This window comes from Trachurus trachurus, assembly GCF_905171665.1.
Source record: "Trachurus trachurus genome assembly, chromosome: 10".
NCBI lineage: Eukaryota > Metazoa > Chordata > Actinopteri > Carangiformes > Carangidae > Trachurus > Trachurus trachurus.
In genome coordinates this window covers 32,396,063-32,414,896 of record NC_139894.1, presented here as the reverse complement: position 1 = coordinate 32,414,896, position 18,834 = coordinate 32,396,063, and the positions used below count along the sequence as shown (strand labels likewise).

Sequence of the window (18,834 nt, the reverse complement as noted above, 5' to 3'; positions counted from 1 at the left end):
GTATCTTAAAACTTAGCAATTTATCTCATTTCTGCTGATCCACCCATGCTGGAGTGTGTGTGTCACTCCGTACCAACCAACAGTGGACCTCTGTCATTCCATATAAACCAAGTGTGGACCTTTTTCTGTAATGTAAAACAGTAAATAAAATACATCCTCATAAATACAGATTCATGATGCAAGTACATTAAAATGACCTAAAACCCTTAGTTTTAATTCAAATATTTTTTCCTATAACAAAAATGCAGTCAAGGAGTATAAAGCTCTTGTAGGGGAAAAATTAATAGACTGTAGAAATGTGTGTTGCAGTAGTACACCCTAAATTTAAAAATAATGAAAACATTATTGGTGCTACTTTATTAGAAATGTTTGTGTTAAGTTTTGATGAAAAAAAAATATCTTAAGAATGATCACTTTTGCTTATTTCTTTCATATTCATACATGATGGAGTGTGTATGTCACTCCATGCTAACTAAGTGGGAACCTGTGTCATTATGTACCAGCCAACAGTGGACCCCTGTCATTCCATATGAACCAAGTGTGGACCTTTTTTCTGCAATGCGAAACAATAAATAAAATGCATTCCTATTTCCTATTAATTGGTTGAAACCAAATGTCTAGAGCATTTTGAATATTTAAAATTGAGATGATAGTAGATCCCCTCTTGGACTGCTAAGAATGACAGAGGCAACGCATTTATGGATGAGTAAAGACGGACGAGCAAATTATCTTTGTTAAGAAAAAAGAATTAATCTATATTAAAGCCGGTTTAAAGTAAATGTTGTTGCTTATACTGCAGAACTTGATATTAGTGCATGCAGTCATGTTACTTCTGAACTGCATGCAATTCAATAAAAAAAATATTCACTCTCAAATGTGGCCATGATTATATATTTATATACAATTTGTACTACAGAGACTTTAAAATAAGTAATGATAACTCTAAAGTTATATTATCCATTTTTGAAAGAAACTGAGAAAGTCATTGTTGTGGACAAGGACTCATTAGGTGAATGAATGGGTCGTTAGGTGAATGAATGGGTGCAGACAGCTCCACTGCAGTATGTGGAGGTCCACTCTTTGATAGGTAAATGTCGCTCAGAGATCCAAGTCCCCTCTTGGCAATTTCTTTAAAAATAATTAAAAGTCACATTTTCAGTAATATTATGGTAAAAGACCTTAAAAGTCAATTTTATATTCCATGTTTGTTTTTTCAAAATAAGTGTAAACATAAGACCCCTCTTGGCAGCTTGGCCCGACAGGTCCCCTGTTCCCCCTATTGGTGTGTATGTGTGTGTGTGTGTGTGTGTGTGTGTGTGTGTGTGTGTGTGTGTGTGTGTGTGTGTGTGTGTGTGTGTGTGTGTGTGTGTGTGTGTGTGTGTGTGTCTGTGTCAGTGTGTGTGACTGTTCTGTTGCTTGGTTACAGGTGAGCTGGCACAGATTGGACTTCATCCTTGTCATCTTTAGTCTGCTGGAGCTGGGATTGGTCGACTTAGAGGGTTTATCAGTGATACGCAGCTTCCAATTGGTCAGTGTGACATCATCATCCTCAGCTTCATCCTCATTTTCATCTTCATCCTCCTCCTCATCATCATCACAACATGTCTCTACCTGTCTCTACCTGTCTCGTGTCCAGATGCGGGTCCTGCGGTTGGCCCGCTGGTGGCCGGGCTTCCACCTATTTTTCCAGATCGTGTGGTCGGCGTTCTCGGCTTTGAGGAATCTGACTCTCATCCTGCTCATCATGGTCTTCGTCTTCTCTGTGGTCGGCACGCAGCTGTTCCGCGAGGACTACGAGAGCTGCGTCTGCCGCATATCGGAGAACTGCGAGCTTCCCCGATGGCACATGACCGATTTCTTCCACACGTTCGTCCTGGTCTTCCGGGTACTGTGTGGAGAGTGGGTGGTGACCTTGTGGGACTGCATGCAGGTCTCCAGTCCTGGCCTGTGTCTGCCCTTCTACATGGTGGTCGTGGTGGTTGGACACCTGCTGGTGAGTCCCACCGTGTCCTCCTGTCGGTCAGAGACAGCGTCTGTTGGGGTGCCGTGTGGCCCAGTGGTAGGAACACGTCCCATGTTGGCATCGTCCAAGAGGGGACTGTGAGGTATAATTTAGACGCACAACATTTTCTCAAAACGTGTTATCAATCCAAGGACGCTTGGAATGGAACAAGCTACCCATCAATATTAGAGAGTGTCCGACTTTTAGGACTTTTAAAACACAACTTATAGACTGAATACTAGACAAACTTGTGAGCACCCGTTGTCATGCTTAATCTGGGTCTTTCTTGTGTGTGCAGCTGTATGTCTATGGCCGGTGCGTGTGCAATAGTGTAGTCAGTGTGCAATAATGTAACCATGTTCAGTTTGGGTAAAGTAATCATATCGAGTCTGAGCGTGTGTAATTGTATGTTTTCTCAACGAATCATGTCCAATCCTCCTGCAATCATGTAAATCTAATTATTTTGTTATCTATCCGTCCTCTATCTGGTCCTCCTGTTTTCATGGACTTTTTATGTCAACTGTTGTCTTGTTTGGGGACTACAGATGAAATTTAGCAGTAGTGCTAAGTCCGGTGTATTTACAGTGAGCGCTCATGTACTCAGTGTCCATTAATATGCACTGTTCCGCCTGTTTGACTCCTGACCAGTAACATCTTTACTGCATGTCATTGACCCAGATAGTCTACTACGTATCTGGACAGAGGTCACTTTCATACAAGCAGCGTCAGTTCACTGTTCTTGGTTCTGCTGCCTCCGCCTCTGATCCGGTCCCTGATCTCCCTCCAGATCTTGAACCTGTTCCTGTCCTTGCTGCTGAGCTCGGTTGCTGGAGATCGTTTGTCAGCTCCAACAGAAGGACACAACAACTTGTCCAGAGCCATGAATCAGATCAAAGGGTGTGCTGCTCGGACCAGGACCTGGATCCTGGAGGATGTCGTGACTCTGTTTGGACAGAAAGAGAACCATGGCAACCGGGACAGGGGCGGAGGTAGGTCTGCAGGTTCAAGGGCGGAGGTTAGTCTACAGGTTCAGGGGCGGAGGTAGGTCTGCAGGTTTAGGGGCAGAGGTAGGTCTGCAGGTTCATGGGCGGAGGTAGGTCTGCAGGTTGAGTGGCGGAGGTAGGTCTACAGAATCAGGGGCGGAGGTAGGTCTGTAGGTTCAGGGGCGGAGGTAGGTCTATAGGTTGAGTGGCGGAGGTAGGTCTACAGATTCAGGGGCGGAGGTAGGTCTACAGGTTCAGGGGCGGAGGTAGGTCTGCAGGTTTAGGGGCGGAGGTAGGTCTGCAGGTTCAGGGGCGGAGGTAGGTCTACAGATTCAGGGGCGGAGGTAGGTCTGTAGGTTCAGGGGCGGAGGTAGGTCTGTAGGTTCAGGGGCGGAGGTAGGTCTACAGGTTCAGGGGCGGAGGTAGGTCTGCAGATTCAGGGGCGGAGGTAGGTCTACAGGTTCAGGGGCGGAGGTAGGTCTGCAGATTCAGGGGCGGAGGTAGGTCTACAGGTTCAGGGGTGGAGGTAGGTCTGCAGGTTCAGGGGGGGAGGTAGGTCTACAGGTTCAGGGGCGGAGATAGGTCTACAGGTTCAGGGGCGGAGGTAGGTCTGCAGGTTCAGGGGCGGAGGTAGGTCTGCTGGTTCAGGGGCAGAGGTAGGTCTGTAGGTTCAGGGGCGGAGGTAGGTCGGCAGGTTCAGGGGCAGAGGTAGGTCTACAGTTTCAGGGGCGGAGGTAGGTCTACAGGTTCAGGGGCGGAGGTAGGTCTACAGGTTCAGGGGCAGAGGTTCAGGGGCGGAGGTAGGTCTACAGGTTCAGGGGCAGAGGTAGGTCTACAGGTTCAGGGGCTGAGGTATGTCTACAGGTTCAGGGGCGGAGGTATGTCTACAGGTTCAGGGGCGGAGGTAGGTCTGCAGGTTCAGGCTCCAGCTGTTCTGTGTCTCTACCAGATTATTTGTGTTGATTGTTCTGGTTCCTTCCTGTCAGAGGTCGACCTGGGCTTGACCTCTGTTACCTCAGACCAGCAGGGGTCAGAGGTCAAGGTCAACACACCTGAATGTGAAGACGACGACAAAAAGCAACAAGTAAAAAACATTTATCAGCAGTGATGACATCATTCGTGAACAACAACAAACATCAACAAACATGTTATTTGTTTGTTTCTGTTTGTAGGATGGAGACAAAGGAAACACACCTGAAGACTGCTGCTGTCAGAGTACGAGCACACACACACACACACACACACACACACACACACACACACACACACACACACACACACACACACACACACACACACACACACACACACACACACACACACACACACACACACACACACACATATACACCTTCTAAGGGTCTGAGTGTGTGTTTAGTTAAGTTTATTTGTATCAGAGACAATGAACAAAATAACATTAGTCTGAAAATGAGAGGAGATGCTTTGTACTGGATTTATCTTACTACACTGCTCAAAAAATAAAGGGAACACTTAAACAACACATGTTAGTTAGTTAGTTAGTTAGTTAGTTAGTTAGTTAGTTAGTTAGTTAGTTAGTTAGTTAGTTTCATTTATTGTGTTTATTGTAACTATATCACACCCATGTGAAATCAACCTGGGATGATCATTTTTGATTTACATTGATCATTTTTATGTTATGTTGTTCTCAACACACTCTACTATATATTGAATAACGATTTTATTTTAAACTGCAATATTTCATTTATTGAGATCTAAGATGTGTTGTTTAAGTGTTGCCTTTATTTTTTTGAGCAGTGTAGCTACTTTCTATCCGTCGTCCCTGGTCAGGTGAGTAAGAACAGTGAAAAGATAAACATCCATACACATGCATGTACACACCTATACACACGTTACAAACACTCAGGTATAAAACATATTTCATGACAGAAGGAAATAGGAACATACAGTTATTGAAATACTACTTCATACTTTGAGAAAGTTAAAAAAATAATTAAGGTTAAAGTCTGTACAGAGTTTTAGATGAGTTGGGAGATTGTTCCATGAGTTGACAGATTTAAAAGAGGAAGCAGACTGAGCAAAGACAGAGCTATGTTTAGAGATGTTGCAATCTCCCCTTGAGACGGATCTTGACAATAGCGTGTTCAGAACGGAGTTTGACAAAGATTTTCATTGAGAGAGGAGCAACATTATGGGTAATTTTGTAAACTAAACGGACATCAGAATACATCATTAAATTATCAAAGCTAAGCATTTAATATTTGCTTTCTGTCTAAGATTTTTAGGCTTGTTTGAGAAGAGACCTGGTTGACAGATGTACCTGAGACCAACAGGACAAACAATAATTAAAATGAGACAGTATCATGTTCGAGGCTTCAACTGTTAATGAGTTCCTGATGTTTCTAAAGATCCATCAATTAAATTACAATGTGTGGCTCTTTTTCTTTGTGTCAGGTTGTTACCATTGCTGTCGGTTCCTGGATGTAGACACATCCCGGGGCTCAGGGAGGGTCTGGTCTAACTTCAGGAGAACCTGTTTCACCATCGTGGAACATAAATTCTTTGAAGCCTTCATCATCTTCATCATCATCCTCAGCAGTGTAGCTCTGGTGAACACACTCCTCATTAAATCCTATTATTAGTTATTGATGAGTTAGTGAATAGTCATCACGTCAGATCACTGAGCTGTGTTTGTGTGTGTGTCTATGTGTGTGTGTGAACAGGCCTTCGAGGACATCCACCTGCAGCAGCGACCCGTCCTGCAGACGGTGCTGGACCAGGCCGACCGGGTCTTCACCTTTCTGTTCCTGGTGGAGATGCTGCTGAAGTGGGGCGGCTACGGACTCAGGGAGTATTTCACCAACGTCTGGTGCTGGATCGACTTCCTCATCTTGGCTGTAAGACCCTGATCAATGACTCTGATTATTGGCTGTTAGACCCTGATCAATGACTCTGATTATTGGCTGTTAGACCCTGATCAATGACTCTGACTATTGGCTGTTAGACCCTGATCAATGACTCTGACTATTGGCTGTTAGACCCTGATCAATGACTCTGATTATACCACCATTTAGACATATCACCATTTAGACATTCCAACATGTAGACATACCACCATTTAGACATCCCACCAATCCAACATCCCACCATTCCGACATCCCACCATTCCGACATCCCACCACTCCAACATCACACCATTTAGACATCCCACCATTTAGACATATCACCATTCCGACATCCCACCATTTAGACATACCACCCTTCCGACATCCCATCACTCCAACATCACACCATTTAGACATCCCACCATTCCGACATCCCACCACTCCAACATCACACCATTTAGACATCCCACCATTCCGACATCCCACCACTCCAACATCACACCATTTAGACATCCCACCATTTAGACATATCACCATTCCGACATCCCACCATTTAGACATACCACCCTTCCGACATCCCATCACTCCAACATCCCACCATTTAGACATCACACCATTTAGACATATGACCATTCCGACATCCCACCATGGCTGTTAGACCCTGATCAATGACTCTGACTCTGGGTTCAGAGGTTCTGCTTACTAGACTGGGGCTGACCCAGTTTGATGAGTGTGTCATTAGTTGACTGATAGTTGACTGAGGTATGATGTCACCACCAGGTGTCTCTGATGTCATTGACCGTCGACGTGCTGGGATGCTCAGTGGGCCTGATGCTGACACTGAGGCCCCTGAGGGCCTTGAGGCCCCTGAGGGCCCTGTCTCGCTCCCAGGGCCTAAGGGTAAGACACACGAAGCCTGCAAAGCTGGTTCAGGCAGACGACTCCATCCTGCTCAGCTGATCAATCACATGCTCTCCTCGCCCTGCTGCTGCCCATAAACAACAACAACAACAACAACAACAACAACAACAACAACAACAACAACAACAACAACAACAACAACAACAACAGCATGTTCAGTCATACAGTCCAACATTAAAGCTCCTGGCAACAGCAATGTCCTGGGGAGACGGGCTCAAAGTAACTTATACCGCTTTTCCACTGGCCAACAAACCGGTTCAGGGTTTCCCCCAGAAAACTTGTTAAGCCCGGTGGTAGGGTGGCACCGGCGGCCCATCGGCGGGCCACCGGTGCCCAAGTGTGTTTTTTTGTGACAGGGGCCTGACCCTGACCGATGGCAGGGCCCTGTAGGGAACAGATTCATTAATGGAGCAGTAGCATTTAGCAGGTGTGATTCCATAAGGCCTTAAAGCAGAAGTGAGTGATATATTTGTGTTAATATAAGTCTTAAATAGTTATATCTTCCAACAGCAATCACTTACATAGAGTGTTTGGACTGAAACACGGGTCTCTCAGTCCCTCTGCTCTGCTCTGAGCCGAGGAGAAAACATTTATCGTATCCTACAGTTTTTATCCAATGAGGAGAGAGAACGGCATGCAGGGCTGTGTGTGCAGCCAAGGAACGCCGTGAATGTGGTGACGTAGCGACGAGGACTGTTATGGTGCGTTCAAGGAAACTCGTAACTCGTGGTTTTCCGACGTCTGTGAAGTCGTACCAGTTCGATCTGGTACGAGTTCACGGGTCGGAAGTTACGAGTGGCCGTTATAGTGACTTTCACCGGTAAAACAGGTCGGAAAAACACGAGTGGGTTGCCTGAAACGCTACAAAATCGTAAGTCGTGACTTGAAGCTGTAATTTACGATTTCAAAAGCCTACCTGGAACGCAGCATTAGCGAAAACGACCGGATCACTCACTTCTGCTTTAAGATCCATGTTAAAAGTTGACTAGAAATTTGAAAAAATTATCATAAACATCTGTTATTATAAGTCTTTATGTAACGTATTTAAACACCAGCTATAGCAGAGTCTTACAGAAAGGCACTCTTGAAATGCAGTTCAATCAACCGCAAAAAAAGTAGGCCTAATAATTATAATTAGGCTATAAAAAAATATTTAAATAAATAACATCAACTGTTTGCATTAAAAACTAAAAAACAACTGCCTGGTGTCTCCATTGTTAAAGTCTAGCCTTATTTCCATGGATGTATTATAGATCCATCATCCATGTTTTGTTTTTTTTATTTATTTTGCTCCGAGATTTTTTACATCTGGAGTCACGTGCACATGACGTACCACGCTCTTTTTCCGGTCAGTTGTCATGGAAACGTGACACTCACGGATCTACTAGAACAAACGTGTGTGATCGCGAACTTTACGAGCTGAAAAATTAAACAATGGATCATTTTCACATCAGGTCAAAGCCCCGCGGCTCACAGGAGTCCGGAGCTCTGACGCTGCAGGGGACGACGTGCTACCAGCTAACAGCTAGCAGCTAACAGCTAACAGCTACTAGCTGCTACAGCAGCTGACTGAGCCTCTGGAGCTGGGGCTCCGCTCACGTTAACGTGGACTCGGTGCGCTCCTCTCGCTCAGCTGGTGAAGCAGCGGTCTGATGCTGTCTATTGTCTGATGAGCATGATGTCCGTGACGTGTCTCGTTGTGTGCGACGAAGTTGTAACGTTGTCAGGTGATGAAAAAGACACCTGATCACGTGTTTATTGAGTATAAAAACTGATTTAAAAAATTAATAAACAATGTTTAGCCTGGCGGGGGGTCAAGTAAGGCCTGGCGGGCCGCCAGGCTTATAATACACTGGGGGAAACCCTGCGGTTTAAACCCGCTAACAATCGGCTTTGGCGGCAGTGGGAAAGGGTCACCAACCCGCGTCAAACGACTCAGCAAGCGACGCAGGTTAAAATCGCCTTCAATCGGCTCGGCTCCGATCGGCTTGCAGTGGGAACGCCAGACCCGGGTCAACCCGCTAATTTACGTGATGGCATTGAGCGTTACGTGACACCACGTCATCGCGCCGGTTGTGTCTCATATCACGTACCAAAACCAAGCTCTGCTCTCATTCCAGACTGGGATCAAAAGATCAAAGAACACTGACCAAAAACAAAGAAACAAAACGAAGAAGTGACAGTCTGTTTAACTGACGTGTTGTGATGTCATGGTGGTCGCGGCAGACTCACTGTCCTCCGATTGTTAGCAAGTCGACCCGCGTTCTACAAAACCTGCGTCGACCCGCTAATTTTAGTGGGAAAGTGGCTTTATTAATGAGCCCTGTTCTAACACCTGTCTCACCCTATCTGTCTCTGTCTCACCCTCTGTCTCCCCTGTCTGTCCCCAGACAGTGCTGCGGACCCTGGTCATGTCCCTGCCGTCCCTGGCCGACATGCTGCTGGTGTCCCTGACCGTGTGGTTGATGTTCAGCGTGATGGGGGTGAATCTGTTTGCGGGAAAGTTCAGATTCTGTTACAACGATACGTCGGATGAGTGGTTCACCGGCGAGGACGTGAACAACAGAAGTGAATGTTACGCACTGATAGAGGCCAACTACTCTGAAGTCAGATGGATAAGCAAAAGGTTAAACTACGACAACGTGGGAGCTGCGTTCCTGTCGCTGCTGCATGTGGTCAGTCTGAGTGACATCACACAGGAAGTAAACAAACACAAGCCAGGTGGCTCGTTGCTCATTGTGTGTGTTTGTTGTTGTCAGGCGACGTTCAGCCTCTGGCACGAGATCTTGTGTATAGCAGTGGACACCAGAAAGGTCGGCACACATACTAGATACATGTGTTTTACTGATTTCACTCACACAGCTGCTCCTACTAAACTGGTGTGTGTATGTGTGTGTGTAGATAGAGGATCAGCCTACGTACGAGGCCAACCTGTACATGTACATGTATTTCATCCTCTTCATCATCATCGGCGGCTTCTTCACCTTCAACTTCTTCATCAGAGTCTTCATCGACACGCTGGACAAACTGAGACACAAGATACGTGTCTGCAGAGAGAGAGGATGTGTGTGTGTGTGTGTGTGTGTGTTTGTTAGGGTAACCGTGACAACAGGTGTGAACAGGTGTGTCATGTCTCCGTCAGTTAACGCTGCTCTCTGCTCTGCTCTTTACTTTGGAGGGAAACATCTGTGGATGACGGCGGAGCAGCGCTACTTCTCCCTCGCCGTGAGGAGACGCTTTTACAGGACGACGCGTTCGTCTGCACCGCGACCTCAGGTGTGTTACTGACAGGGGCGTCATGCAACCAAAAAATTGGAGGGAGCACAGTGAACGTGAAGCGTGCGATAGGAAAAATTTTGCGTGCAAAATTTTTTGGGGATGCCCTCAAATCTCTTATTTTGGGCATTAACGCTAGTGCTGGGGACCAAAAAGTTGGTAAACTGAGTTTCAGAAACATTATTTTTGCTAACAATGTGGAACAATAAGGTGGATGCACTTCAAAAAACTTAATTCATTGCTTCATGTATTGATTTTTCGGCGGCTTCATTGTAAACAAATACACATGGCCATATATAGATTTTTCGTGGCTTCTTTGTGAACAAATGCACCTGGCCAGGGACTGCTAGCAAAACAGCAAAAGTGAGCGGACTTGTCCTCTTCGATTAAACATTTGAAATCCCTAGTTTAATGTTACACTGCTCTCACATTTCCGTTGAAGGTAGGCTACAGCTCCCCTCCCCAAGTAAGTACAGACTTTTTTTCCCCCCCAAGCACAGACTGTGCGTGTGTGCGCCAGGGTGGAAGAGACCACATCCATCAAAAAGGAGGAGGGTTGTGATTTTTGGAAAAAGGCAATGATGTCTTTTTGATGGGTAAATGTTGGTAAAATAATAAGTAAGGTAAAATAAGTTTTAACCCCCCCCCCCCCCCCCCCAAAAAAAAAAAAAAAAATCTTTATTTTGGTGCCTACTATTACTGCCAGTAATACTATTTAATTTTTTACTCTGTCATTACGAATCATCATATCCTGGCAGGTTTTTACCCATCTATGGTTTTTATTCTGAAATGGCACCAAATTCAGCTAAAAGTGCAGCCTATGTTTGATTTACTTTCAATCTTCAAATTGATATAGTACTTGGATACTGAATGTCACCTAGGTCGACTAAAAGTAACAAAATAAACCAACAGACAATGCATTTACAGTAAACACATCTGCTTTTTTAATTTTTGGTTTTAAATATACGGCAACAGAAAAGTGCAACAACAATTTGAAATGCAACAATAATTAAAGTTTTTTGTAATTACATAGTGTTTCTCTAAGGATCGACAAAAGTTACGGGTAAATTGTCCATGAAGGTTCTCAGTCATCCAGGTCGTCTTATTCTTGTGGAGTTGTAGTAAAAAAGCAACTGGACTTCTTCTCTTGTTTGAAGACGTTTCACCCCTCATCCAAGAGGCCCAGGTATTTTAAACCCAGAGTGGGTGGTCCTATGATTGGTTTCTAGTGAAACCAAAGTCACATGACCACACCCCTGAGACTCGAGTCACATGACCACACCCCCGAAACTGGGGACTAGGAGTCCTGTGGAAGATGTGGCCCCAATAGTCACGGGGCCCCAAGCAGGTGCTTAGTTGGCTTATGCTTTGGTCCGGCTCTGGAGACTCACCTGGTGTCCTGTCTGTCCTCCTGTCTGTCCTCCTCCTGTCTGTCTGTCCTCCAGAATGCCGGCCGTGCTCTGCTGTTCGACCTGGTCACCAAACAGGCGTTCGAGGTCTTCATGGTGGTGGTCATCTGCCTGAACGTGTTGACCCTGATGATGGAGACGGACGATCAGAGCGAAGACATGGAGAGGGTTCTCTACTGGATACACTTCACCTTCATCCTCATCTTCCTCACTGAGGTCATCGTGAAGCTCATCGCATTCGGACGCCACTTCTTCTCCGACGGCATCAACATCCTGGACTTCGTGGTCATTCTCCTTTCCATCGTTGGTTAGTGGGCCATGTGGTGATGTCATTGACCTGTCTGATGATGTCATTGACCTGTCTGATGCTGTCATTTCTGAAGGCTGAATATGCCCCTCCCCCTCTTTTTAAGGTATGTTCTTCGCTGAATTCATGGAGAAATATTTCATCTTCCCCACCATCCTCGCTGTCCTCAGGTTGGTTCGTCTGAGTCGCGTCCTCCCTGTTGTCTCCTGGCTTGTGGCCTTTGTGATGTCACTTCCTGCCCTCTTCAACATCTGCTGCCTCCTCCTCATCCTCATCTTCACCTTCTCCACCTTCGGCATGTTGAGCTTTGCCTACGTGAAGAAGGATGACTGGCTCAACGACTTGTTTAATTTTGAGACGTTTGGCAGCAGCGTGATGTGTCTGATCACCATGACAACGGTAACGGGGTGGGGGGTTCTGCTGAGCACCATGACGGTCACGCCCCCCGACTGTGACCTGGACCTGGAGAACCCAGGGCTGTGGGTCAGGGGCGACTGCGGCAGCCCGATCCTCGCCGTCGTCTTCTTCACCTCCTATGTCGTCATGGTCGTCCTGCTGCTCGTCCACATGTATATCGCTGTCGTCATGGAGACCTTCAACATGAATGACGCAGAGAGCCTGAGCGACAGCGACCTGCAGATGTTTTATAGAACATGGAAGGAGTTTGACCCTGATGCCTCAGAGGTCATACCGTACAGGTGAGTCTGACCCAGATGTAGAACCAGACCCAGAACCAGATCTAGACGGGACTCCTCTTGTCCTAATGGCTGGGTCAAACTTTTAACTTTCAGTGGTCTCTAATGGTCTCTAGTGGTCTCTAATGGTCTCTGATGGCCTCTAATGGTCTCTGATGGTCTCTAATAGTCTCCAATGATCTCTAATGGTCTCTAATAGTCTCTGATGGTCTCCAATGGTCTCTAATGGTCTCTATTCTGCCCTCCCTGAACGTGCCGTGTTAGTTTGGCAGATAGCTAAACAGTTCTTCAATGAGAGGCAAAGTCTTCTTTCTTTTAAGGATTTATTTATCACTCCCAATTGAAGTTAACTGTAAAACTGAAGTACAAGAAAAAGGATTAAAATAATATATCTTTAAACAACAAATACGTTCAAACAACACAGTTTGAAACAACATACACACTTATAGTAGCCTTAGCATTCCCATTAAACAGCTAGGAATAAGGTAAGCTAGCCCAATGACCGGTAGCTCAATGCTAATATACAATGCTAACATACAATGCAACTTTACAAAGGCTAACAAACTAGCATTGCTACAGCGGCAAAAATATAAACGACCGCCATCTTAACCAATAACGGTTACAATAACACATTCAACTACATATAATACTCACAGGCATATGTTCTCTTAGCTCTTGAATGAGCACTGCTGAAGTTCAGCTGCAGACTGACTGCTTCTGCTGACATTTAACTCTTTCTACCTCTGTAGCAGTACTGCCACCTTCAGGCAGAGACGTGCATGCCAGAGAGGGCAGCACAGTCTCCAATGGTCTCTAGTGGTCTCTAATTGTCTCTAATAGTCTCCAATGGTCTCCAATTATCTCTAATGGTCTCTGATTGATTGATTGATTGATTGATTGATTGATTGATTGATTGATTGATTGATTGATTGATTGATTGAGATCTTTATTGACAACAGACAAATGTTTACAAAAGAAAACATACATCGACACAACTGCTGCCAAAGGGATAAAAACACAAAAAAGCTGTCAGCTTATTTCCATTGTGGTCCCTCTAATGGTCTCTAATGGTCTCCAATGGTCTCTAGTGGTCTCTGATGGTCTCTAATGGTCTCTGATGGTCTCTAATGATCTCTGATGGTCTCTAATGGTCTCCGTTGGGTTCTGCAGTCAGCTGTCGGACTTCTGCGACGCTCTGGAGGAACCTCTGAAGGTTCCCAAGCCAAACACCATCAGACTGATCAACAAGGATCTGTCTCTGCTTCCTGGAGACAAGATCCACTGGACAGATGTGTTGCAGGCCCTCGCTGCACAGGTAGCCCTGTTTTTAACAGTTATTTTTCATTTACTTATTTATTTATTATTTTCTTTTTTCATTGTTATTATTTGTTTGCAGGTGATCAGGGATTCGGTACAGATGGACGCCCTCAAAGACAGAATGAAAGAAAAGTTCAACTCATCCAAGGTTCCGTTCTGTTCTTTTATATCCTAGGCTGCACTCACACTACTGATGTTTCAACAAATCATAGTAATTTTAAAGCAGAGGTTTATTTTTAAAAGGTGAGAATGAGTATGTTGTAAGTACATACGTGATGACCATGGTTTCCTGCAGGTGGGCCATGAACCAATCAGCAGCACCTTGCGGAGGAAGCAGGAGGAAGTGGCCGCCACTGTGATCCAGAGAGCGTTCAGGAAACACCGGGCTGAACCGGCAGGTGACGCTTCAGGTGGGCAAGGCCACCCTCACCAAGACTGAGCCTTGGAGCAAACCCCCCCCCCCCCAACCCTCCCCTCTGTTCCCATGACGACACCTCCTCCCTCTCTACATGGTGGGAACTCACCTGTGGTGGACTGAGCCAAGACCAGATCCTAAACCACAGAGGACTCGAAACAATAACCTGATATGACTTTTTACTCATGATGTGTTTCCATCATTAACCCTAACCTCATATTATTCCCTGTGGTTTTTAAACTGAACCTCAGTCCAAATACTTATTAACCTACATTATAAGCTAACCCGCTAGCCCATTAGGCTAACAGCTAACCCATTAGTTAAAGGTAATGTTCTTGCATTTCTGTATGCTGATACATTTTCAATTGTGAAAACCAATAAATAAAGTAAGAATAAAGTAAGAAAGCAATAAATAAAGTAAGAAAAACACCCAATGACTATGTCAATGTTGTTGAACAAAGAATTACAACACTTCTTTACAAAAAAGTGTTGTAATTCTGCACCAGTGTGTCTTTGAGGGTTAATGTTGTTGTTGAACAGTTTGGACCTGAACCATGTGAGACAATCACACAAGAGACTGAAGCAATCACATCCTACACACAGACATGTGGAAGTAAAGGAGGGGGGGGGGGGGGGGGGGGGGGGGGGGATACAGATACAAAACATCTGGAGTGAGGCAACAAGATGGGGGTGGGGGGGTGGAGAGAGAGAGGCAGGTTAGTTAGTTAGTTTTCCATGTATCAAAGAAGTTAAAAGATGCAGCATGTTGGATCCAAGACAATGTGAGGGAGAAGATTGTAACAACAAACATGGTAAAACGTGGTTTAAAGACCCACTGTTGGTTCAACCACATTAACATGATAATTTGGTCCTATAGTTTGTTCTCACAGTGCAATTGGATCCAAAATTTGTATATAAGTGCCCGCTCTCAGGTCAAGAAATCACACAATCTCCAATTTTTTGATCGAGCAACATCCCTTCGATTCACTGGACTGGATTCATCTAATTCAAGTAAGTAAAAGCTTTGAATTTTTTTTTTTGTGTTTATTACAATATCTAGAACATGAACATAATGCAGTTATTGTGGAAAATATGCCCTACAATTTATTTAGAGCTTGTTTTATAATTGTTGCAATATTACAACGTTGGGACAGAGTGGTAGCCAAAACAGCCCTGTTTTTGAGAGGAACTTCAATCAAAATTTTCACAATATAACTTTAAACTACACCTGATTTACACATTCTAGCCTTTACCCTTATATTGGATTACATGTTTACACATTCCATTGTATTAGAAACTAAAGAGCAAAGATATATTGCCATATCTAAACACTTTTATAAGTAATTATAATGATTTCTAACCACCTTCAACACTCAGTATTTTCTCCTTATCACAGAATGCAGGACTTTCTAACAAAGAAATTCTGTTTGTGCATGTCTGCCCTTTGTCTTAGTCTCTATTGATAAGAAAATGTTCCTAGCAATTCATAGTCAAAGCAGGGATGCTCCTGGTGAGAGGACATGGGACGACATGTGGACATGGATTTCAACGACACTGATGCAAGTGACGAAGAATCAGATAGCGATGCCTGTGTGGACAAAGAAAACCAAGAACCTACTGATTGCCCAGCCAATGTGGACATTGAGCCCCAATCAAACAAACACATCATGCCCCGTGACAGATGTCGCTGGCAAAAAAAAGATTTTATCTGTCCCAATACTGATTTTTCTGGTCCAGCTCTCACAGATGATGTCAACTCCCTCCTCACACCACTGCAATACTGTACTTCCAAAAGTTTGTGTCAGAAGACATGGTTCAAGCTCTGGCAACAAATACGAATGAGTACAGCATTCAAAAAGGTATACTAATACCCAAAGCAAGTGTGATGCTGTGAGACTGGGTTAGATGTCTGCCTCTGTTTTTCAGAGGACAAGAACTGCATCTGGGACTATCACTGTAAAAAAATATAAATAAATGTCAAAGTTCTTCTTGTTGGAATAAATGACTCTTCATAACAACATGACTGAGATTATTATTCATGTTATATACTGGTTTGGGAACAGCAAAACCCTGCAAATTAATCCTTAGTTCTGTATTGCTGTTCAGACAATGAGTGGAAACACAGGAGATTCTGTAGGGGAGATTCTGGGTTGTTAAATAAACATTTGATCACAAAAAAAAAAAAACTGATAAGAAAATCAAGTAGTTCTAGTTTATAGGCGCTGACCATGTGGGACTAAGTCCAGTTAGAGCTCCATTAACACACACACACACACACACAATCCTCCTGCGTTAGTGTGTTGTTCCGTGTGCTTGGACCTGTGTGTGTGTGTGTGTGTGTGTGTGTGTGCTGCATAGCTGAGTGTTGGCAGTGTGAGGATCCTAACAGACACAGCGAATAAAGCTTTTGTGTCTTTTCTTCTCTTCATATTTAAACCACTGACCACTGACTGACAGAAAGAGACAGGTGGACAGACAGACGGACAGGTGGACAGGTAGACAGTTAGAGAGACGGACAGGTGGACGGTGAACAGAACAATGTCTTTCTTTGACTTCTGGAGGAGCCAACGGGAGCGAGGAGAAGTTCTGAAGAGAACCAATCAGCTGAGACTCCGCCCTTCACACCTGTAAGTCTGTACAGAGAGAGAGAACACGTGTGTGTGTGTGTGTGTGTGTGTGTTTAGTGTGTGTGTAGGAGACAACGTCTCACTACAGATCGATCACATTATTTCAGACTCATGGAAACTGACTTTATGTTTATTGATTTAAAAACCTGTGAATTCGGTTCACTCTGTAATCCAGGAGGTCATTGGTAAACAGCTCAGGCTGACTCCTTCTTTCTTTTTACTTAACCATGATGCTCCAGACAATTTTTTGGACACAGACACCAAATCTCTGTTGATAATTATTTTGTTCCTGGCTAAAAAATGTATCTTGCTGCGGTGGTCAACTCCCCAGGTCGACATGTGGATATCACAGATTTCTGCTCTAATTCCTCTCGAGAAGTTGACTCATGACCTTAATCACAAATCGGACAAGTTTTGGAGGATCTGGGAACCACTGCACTCCTTCTTACAGAAGCTTTAACTCAGCATCTGTCCCTGGAAGATGAAGACTGCCTGTTTTTTCTTTCATTTCTTCCATGTATGTGTTCTTCGTTTACCTGTCTCCTGTCGTCTTTTTTAATGTACTTATTTATTTACTTATTCACTGTATGCATATGTACAGCGCAGCGCTCACTGTTGGTTTGGGGTGGGTTTTCTTTTTTCTTTTCTTTTTTTTCTTCTCTTTTTGATGTTCTGTTGTGTCTTGTTTTGTTCTGTTCCAGTGTTTGTACTTCTAAAACTGAAAAACCAATAAAAAGAGTATTATAAAAAAAAACCTGTGAATTCATACACACACATGCACACACACGCACACACCCACACACAGCTGCGTCCAGCTGCTGCAGAACAGACCAACACAGGAAGAGGGGGTGGAGTGTCTTTTTTTTTTTAAGTATACTTTTTGGGGCTTTTATGCCTTTAATGGATAGGACAGTTCAGAGAGTGACAGGAAATGGGAGGCAGAGAGGGGGGGGGGGGATGACACGCAGGATAGGGCCGCTCGATGCAGGATTTGAATCGGGGCCGCCTGCAGTGAGGACTGTAGCCTCTACACATGGGGCGGGTGCTCTACCAACTGAGCTAAACACCGCCCCCTGAACTGTGACTTTGTGTCTCCACTGATGAACGCCACTCAATGTGACATCACGGCGATGTAAATGTCATGGTTATCAGTAACGTTTGACCACTAGAGCTCAGTGTGTCGTAACCACAGCAACACTGACCCCAGGTCTGTTTTCACTCTGGAGCTGCGTTCAGGGCAGGAAGCAGTTATGATGCTAAACAACAATAAAGCAGAAAACTCTGTCCACTAATTACCATCTGCTTTACGGGGTTTTTAGAAAGATAGGATGCCTTTATTGTCCCATAGGGAAATTCATTTTAATTCAGTTCATGGTATTTTACCTGATTCTGTTTTAGTATTATTGTTTCTATCATCAAAGACAAATCTGGGAAAATCAACAGTTAGATAACTACCGGCCCAAAGCCCCGGTCAGTGTCCTAACCAAGGAGAGTTCATCCTGACCTCTGACAACCAGTTTGGTTTTAAACCTAAACATGGCACAGATACGTGGATTTTTGCTCGTTGTCACGGTGGTGGGAATGCAGGACCCAAATGCAGACAGGTTCAGTGCAAAAAAGGGATTTATTATGAACTCACACGTAGTACGGGAACACAGGAGCATGAAGCCACGGGGACAAACGACAATGAACCGACGAAGACAAAGGGAGACACTAAGGTTAAATACATGATGAGTTACCAGAAATCCTGCTTCATGATACAGGCCTCAGGTCCACATTTTCATGTGTGCACACAACCCAGCCCCTGATGTTCTAGCCTTAGACCCTCATCTTTCCAAATCCAAACAACACCCCTGTTTAGCATTCATAGTATTACGTTACGTCATACATACATCATAAAGATGTATTTTCACAGTAGTACTAAAAGAAAGCTGGTGTAATGAGATATTGACCCCTTTTATTTTCTTCACAGACAACAGAGGGACTGTAAAAAGAAAATGGGAAGACAGTCAGGTACA

The 18,834-nt window shown here is 44.5% G+C and overlaps 1 protein-coding gene across 3 annotated transcripts in view; it reads left to right on the top strand.

Moving 5' to 3' along the window:
• The window catches only part of LOC310992644 (sodium channel protein type 4 subunit alpha B-like), a 45,006-nt gene extending 30,432 nt beyond the window's left edge, over positions 1-14,574 (top strand). For 2 of the 3 annotated variants that reach the window (XM_083980757.1, XM_083980759.1), the window contains 17 exons: positions 1,427-1,528; positions 1,637-1,993; positions 2,790-2,991; positions 3,972-4,069; positions 4,158-4,200; positions 5,419-5,573; positions 5,688-5,861; positions 6,630-6,749; positions 9,161-9,445; positions 9,530-9,583; positions 9,672-9,834; positions 9,949-10,046; positions 11,492-11,762; positions 11,869-12,460; positions 13,628-13,772; positions 13,854-13,922; positions 14,070-14,574. In XM_083980757.1, the coding sequence (XP_083836883.1) occupies positions 1,427-1,528; positions 1,637-1,993; positions 2,790-2,991; positions 3,972-4,069; positions 4,158-4,200; positions 5,419-5,573; positions 5,688-5,861; positions 6,630-6,749; positions 9,161-9,445; positions 9,530-9,583; positions 9,672-9,834; positions 9,949-10,046; positions 11,492-11,762; positions 11,869-12,460; positions 13,628-13,772; positions 13,854-13,922; positions 14,070-14,213 (3,072 nt within the window). In that variant the 3' untranslated portion in view covers positions 14,214-14,574. Of the gene's footprint in view, positions 1-1,426; positions 1,529-1,636; positions 1,994-2,789; positions 2,992-3,971; positions 4,070-4,157; positions 4,201-5,418; positions 5,574-5,687; positions 5,862-6,629; positions 6,750-9,160; positions 9,446-9,529; positions 9,584-9,671; positions 9,835-9,941; positions 10,047-11,491; positions 11,763-11,868; positions 12,461-13,627; positions 13,773-13,853; positions 13,923-14,069 lie in introns of all 3 variants that reach the window. The other variant, XM_083980758.1, reaches the window with a different exon arrangement.
• Positions 14,575-18,834: the final 4,260 nt, after the last annotated feature.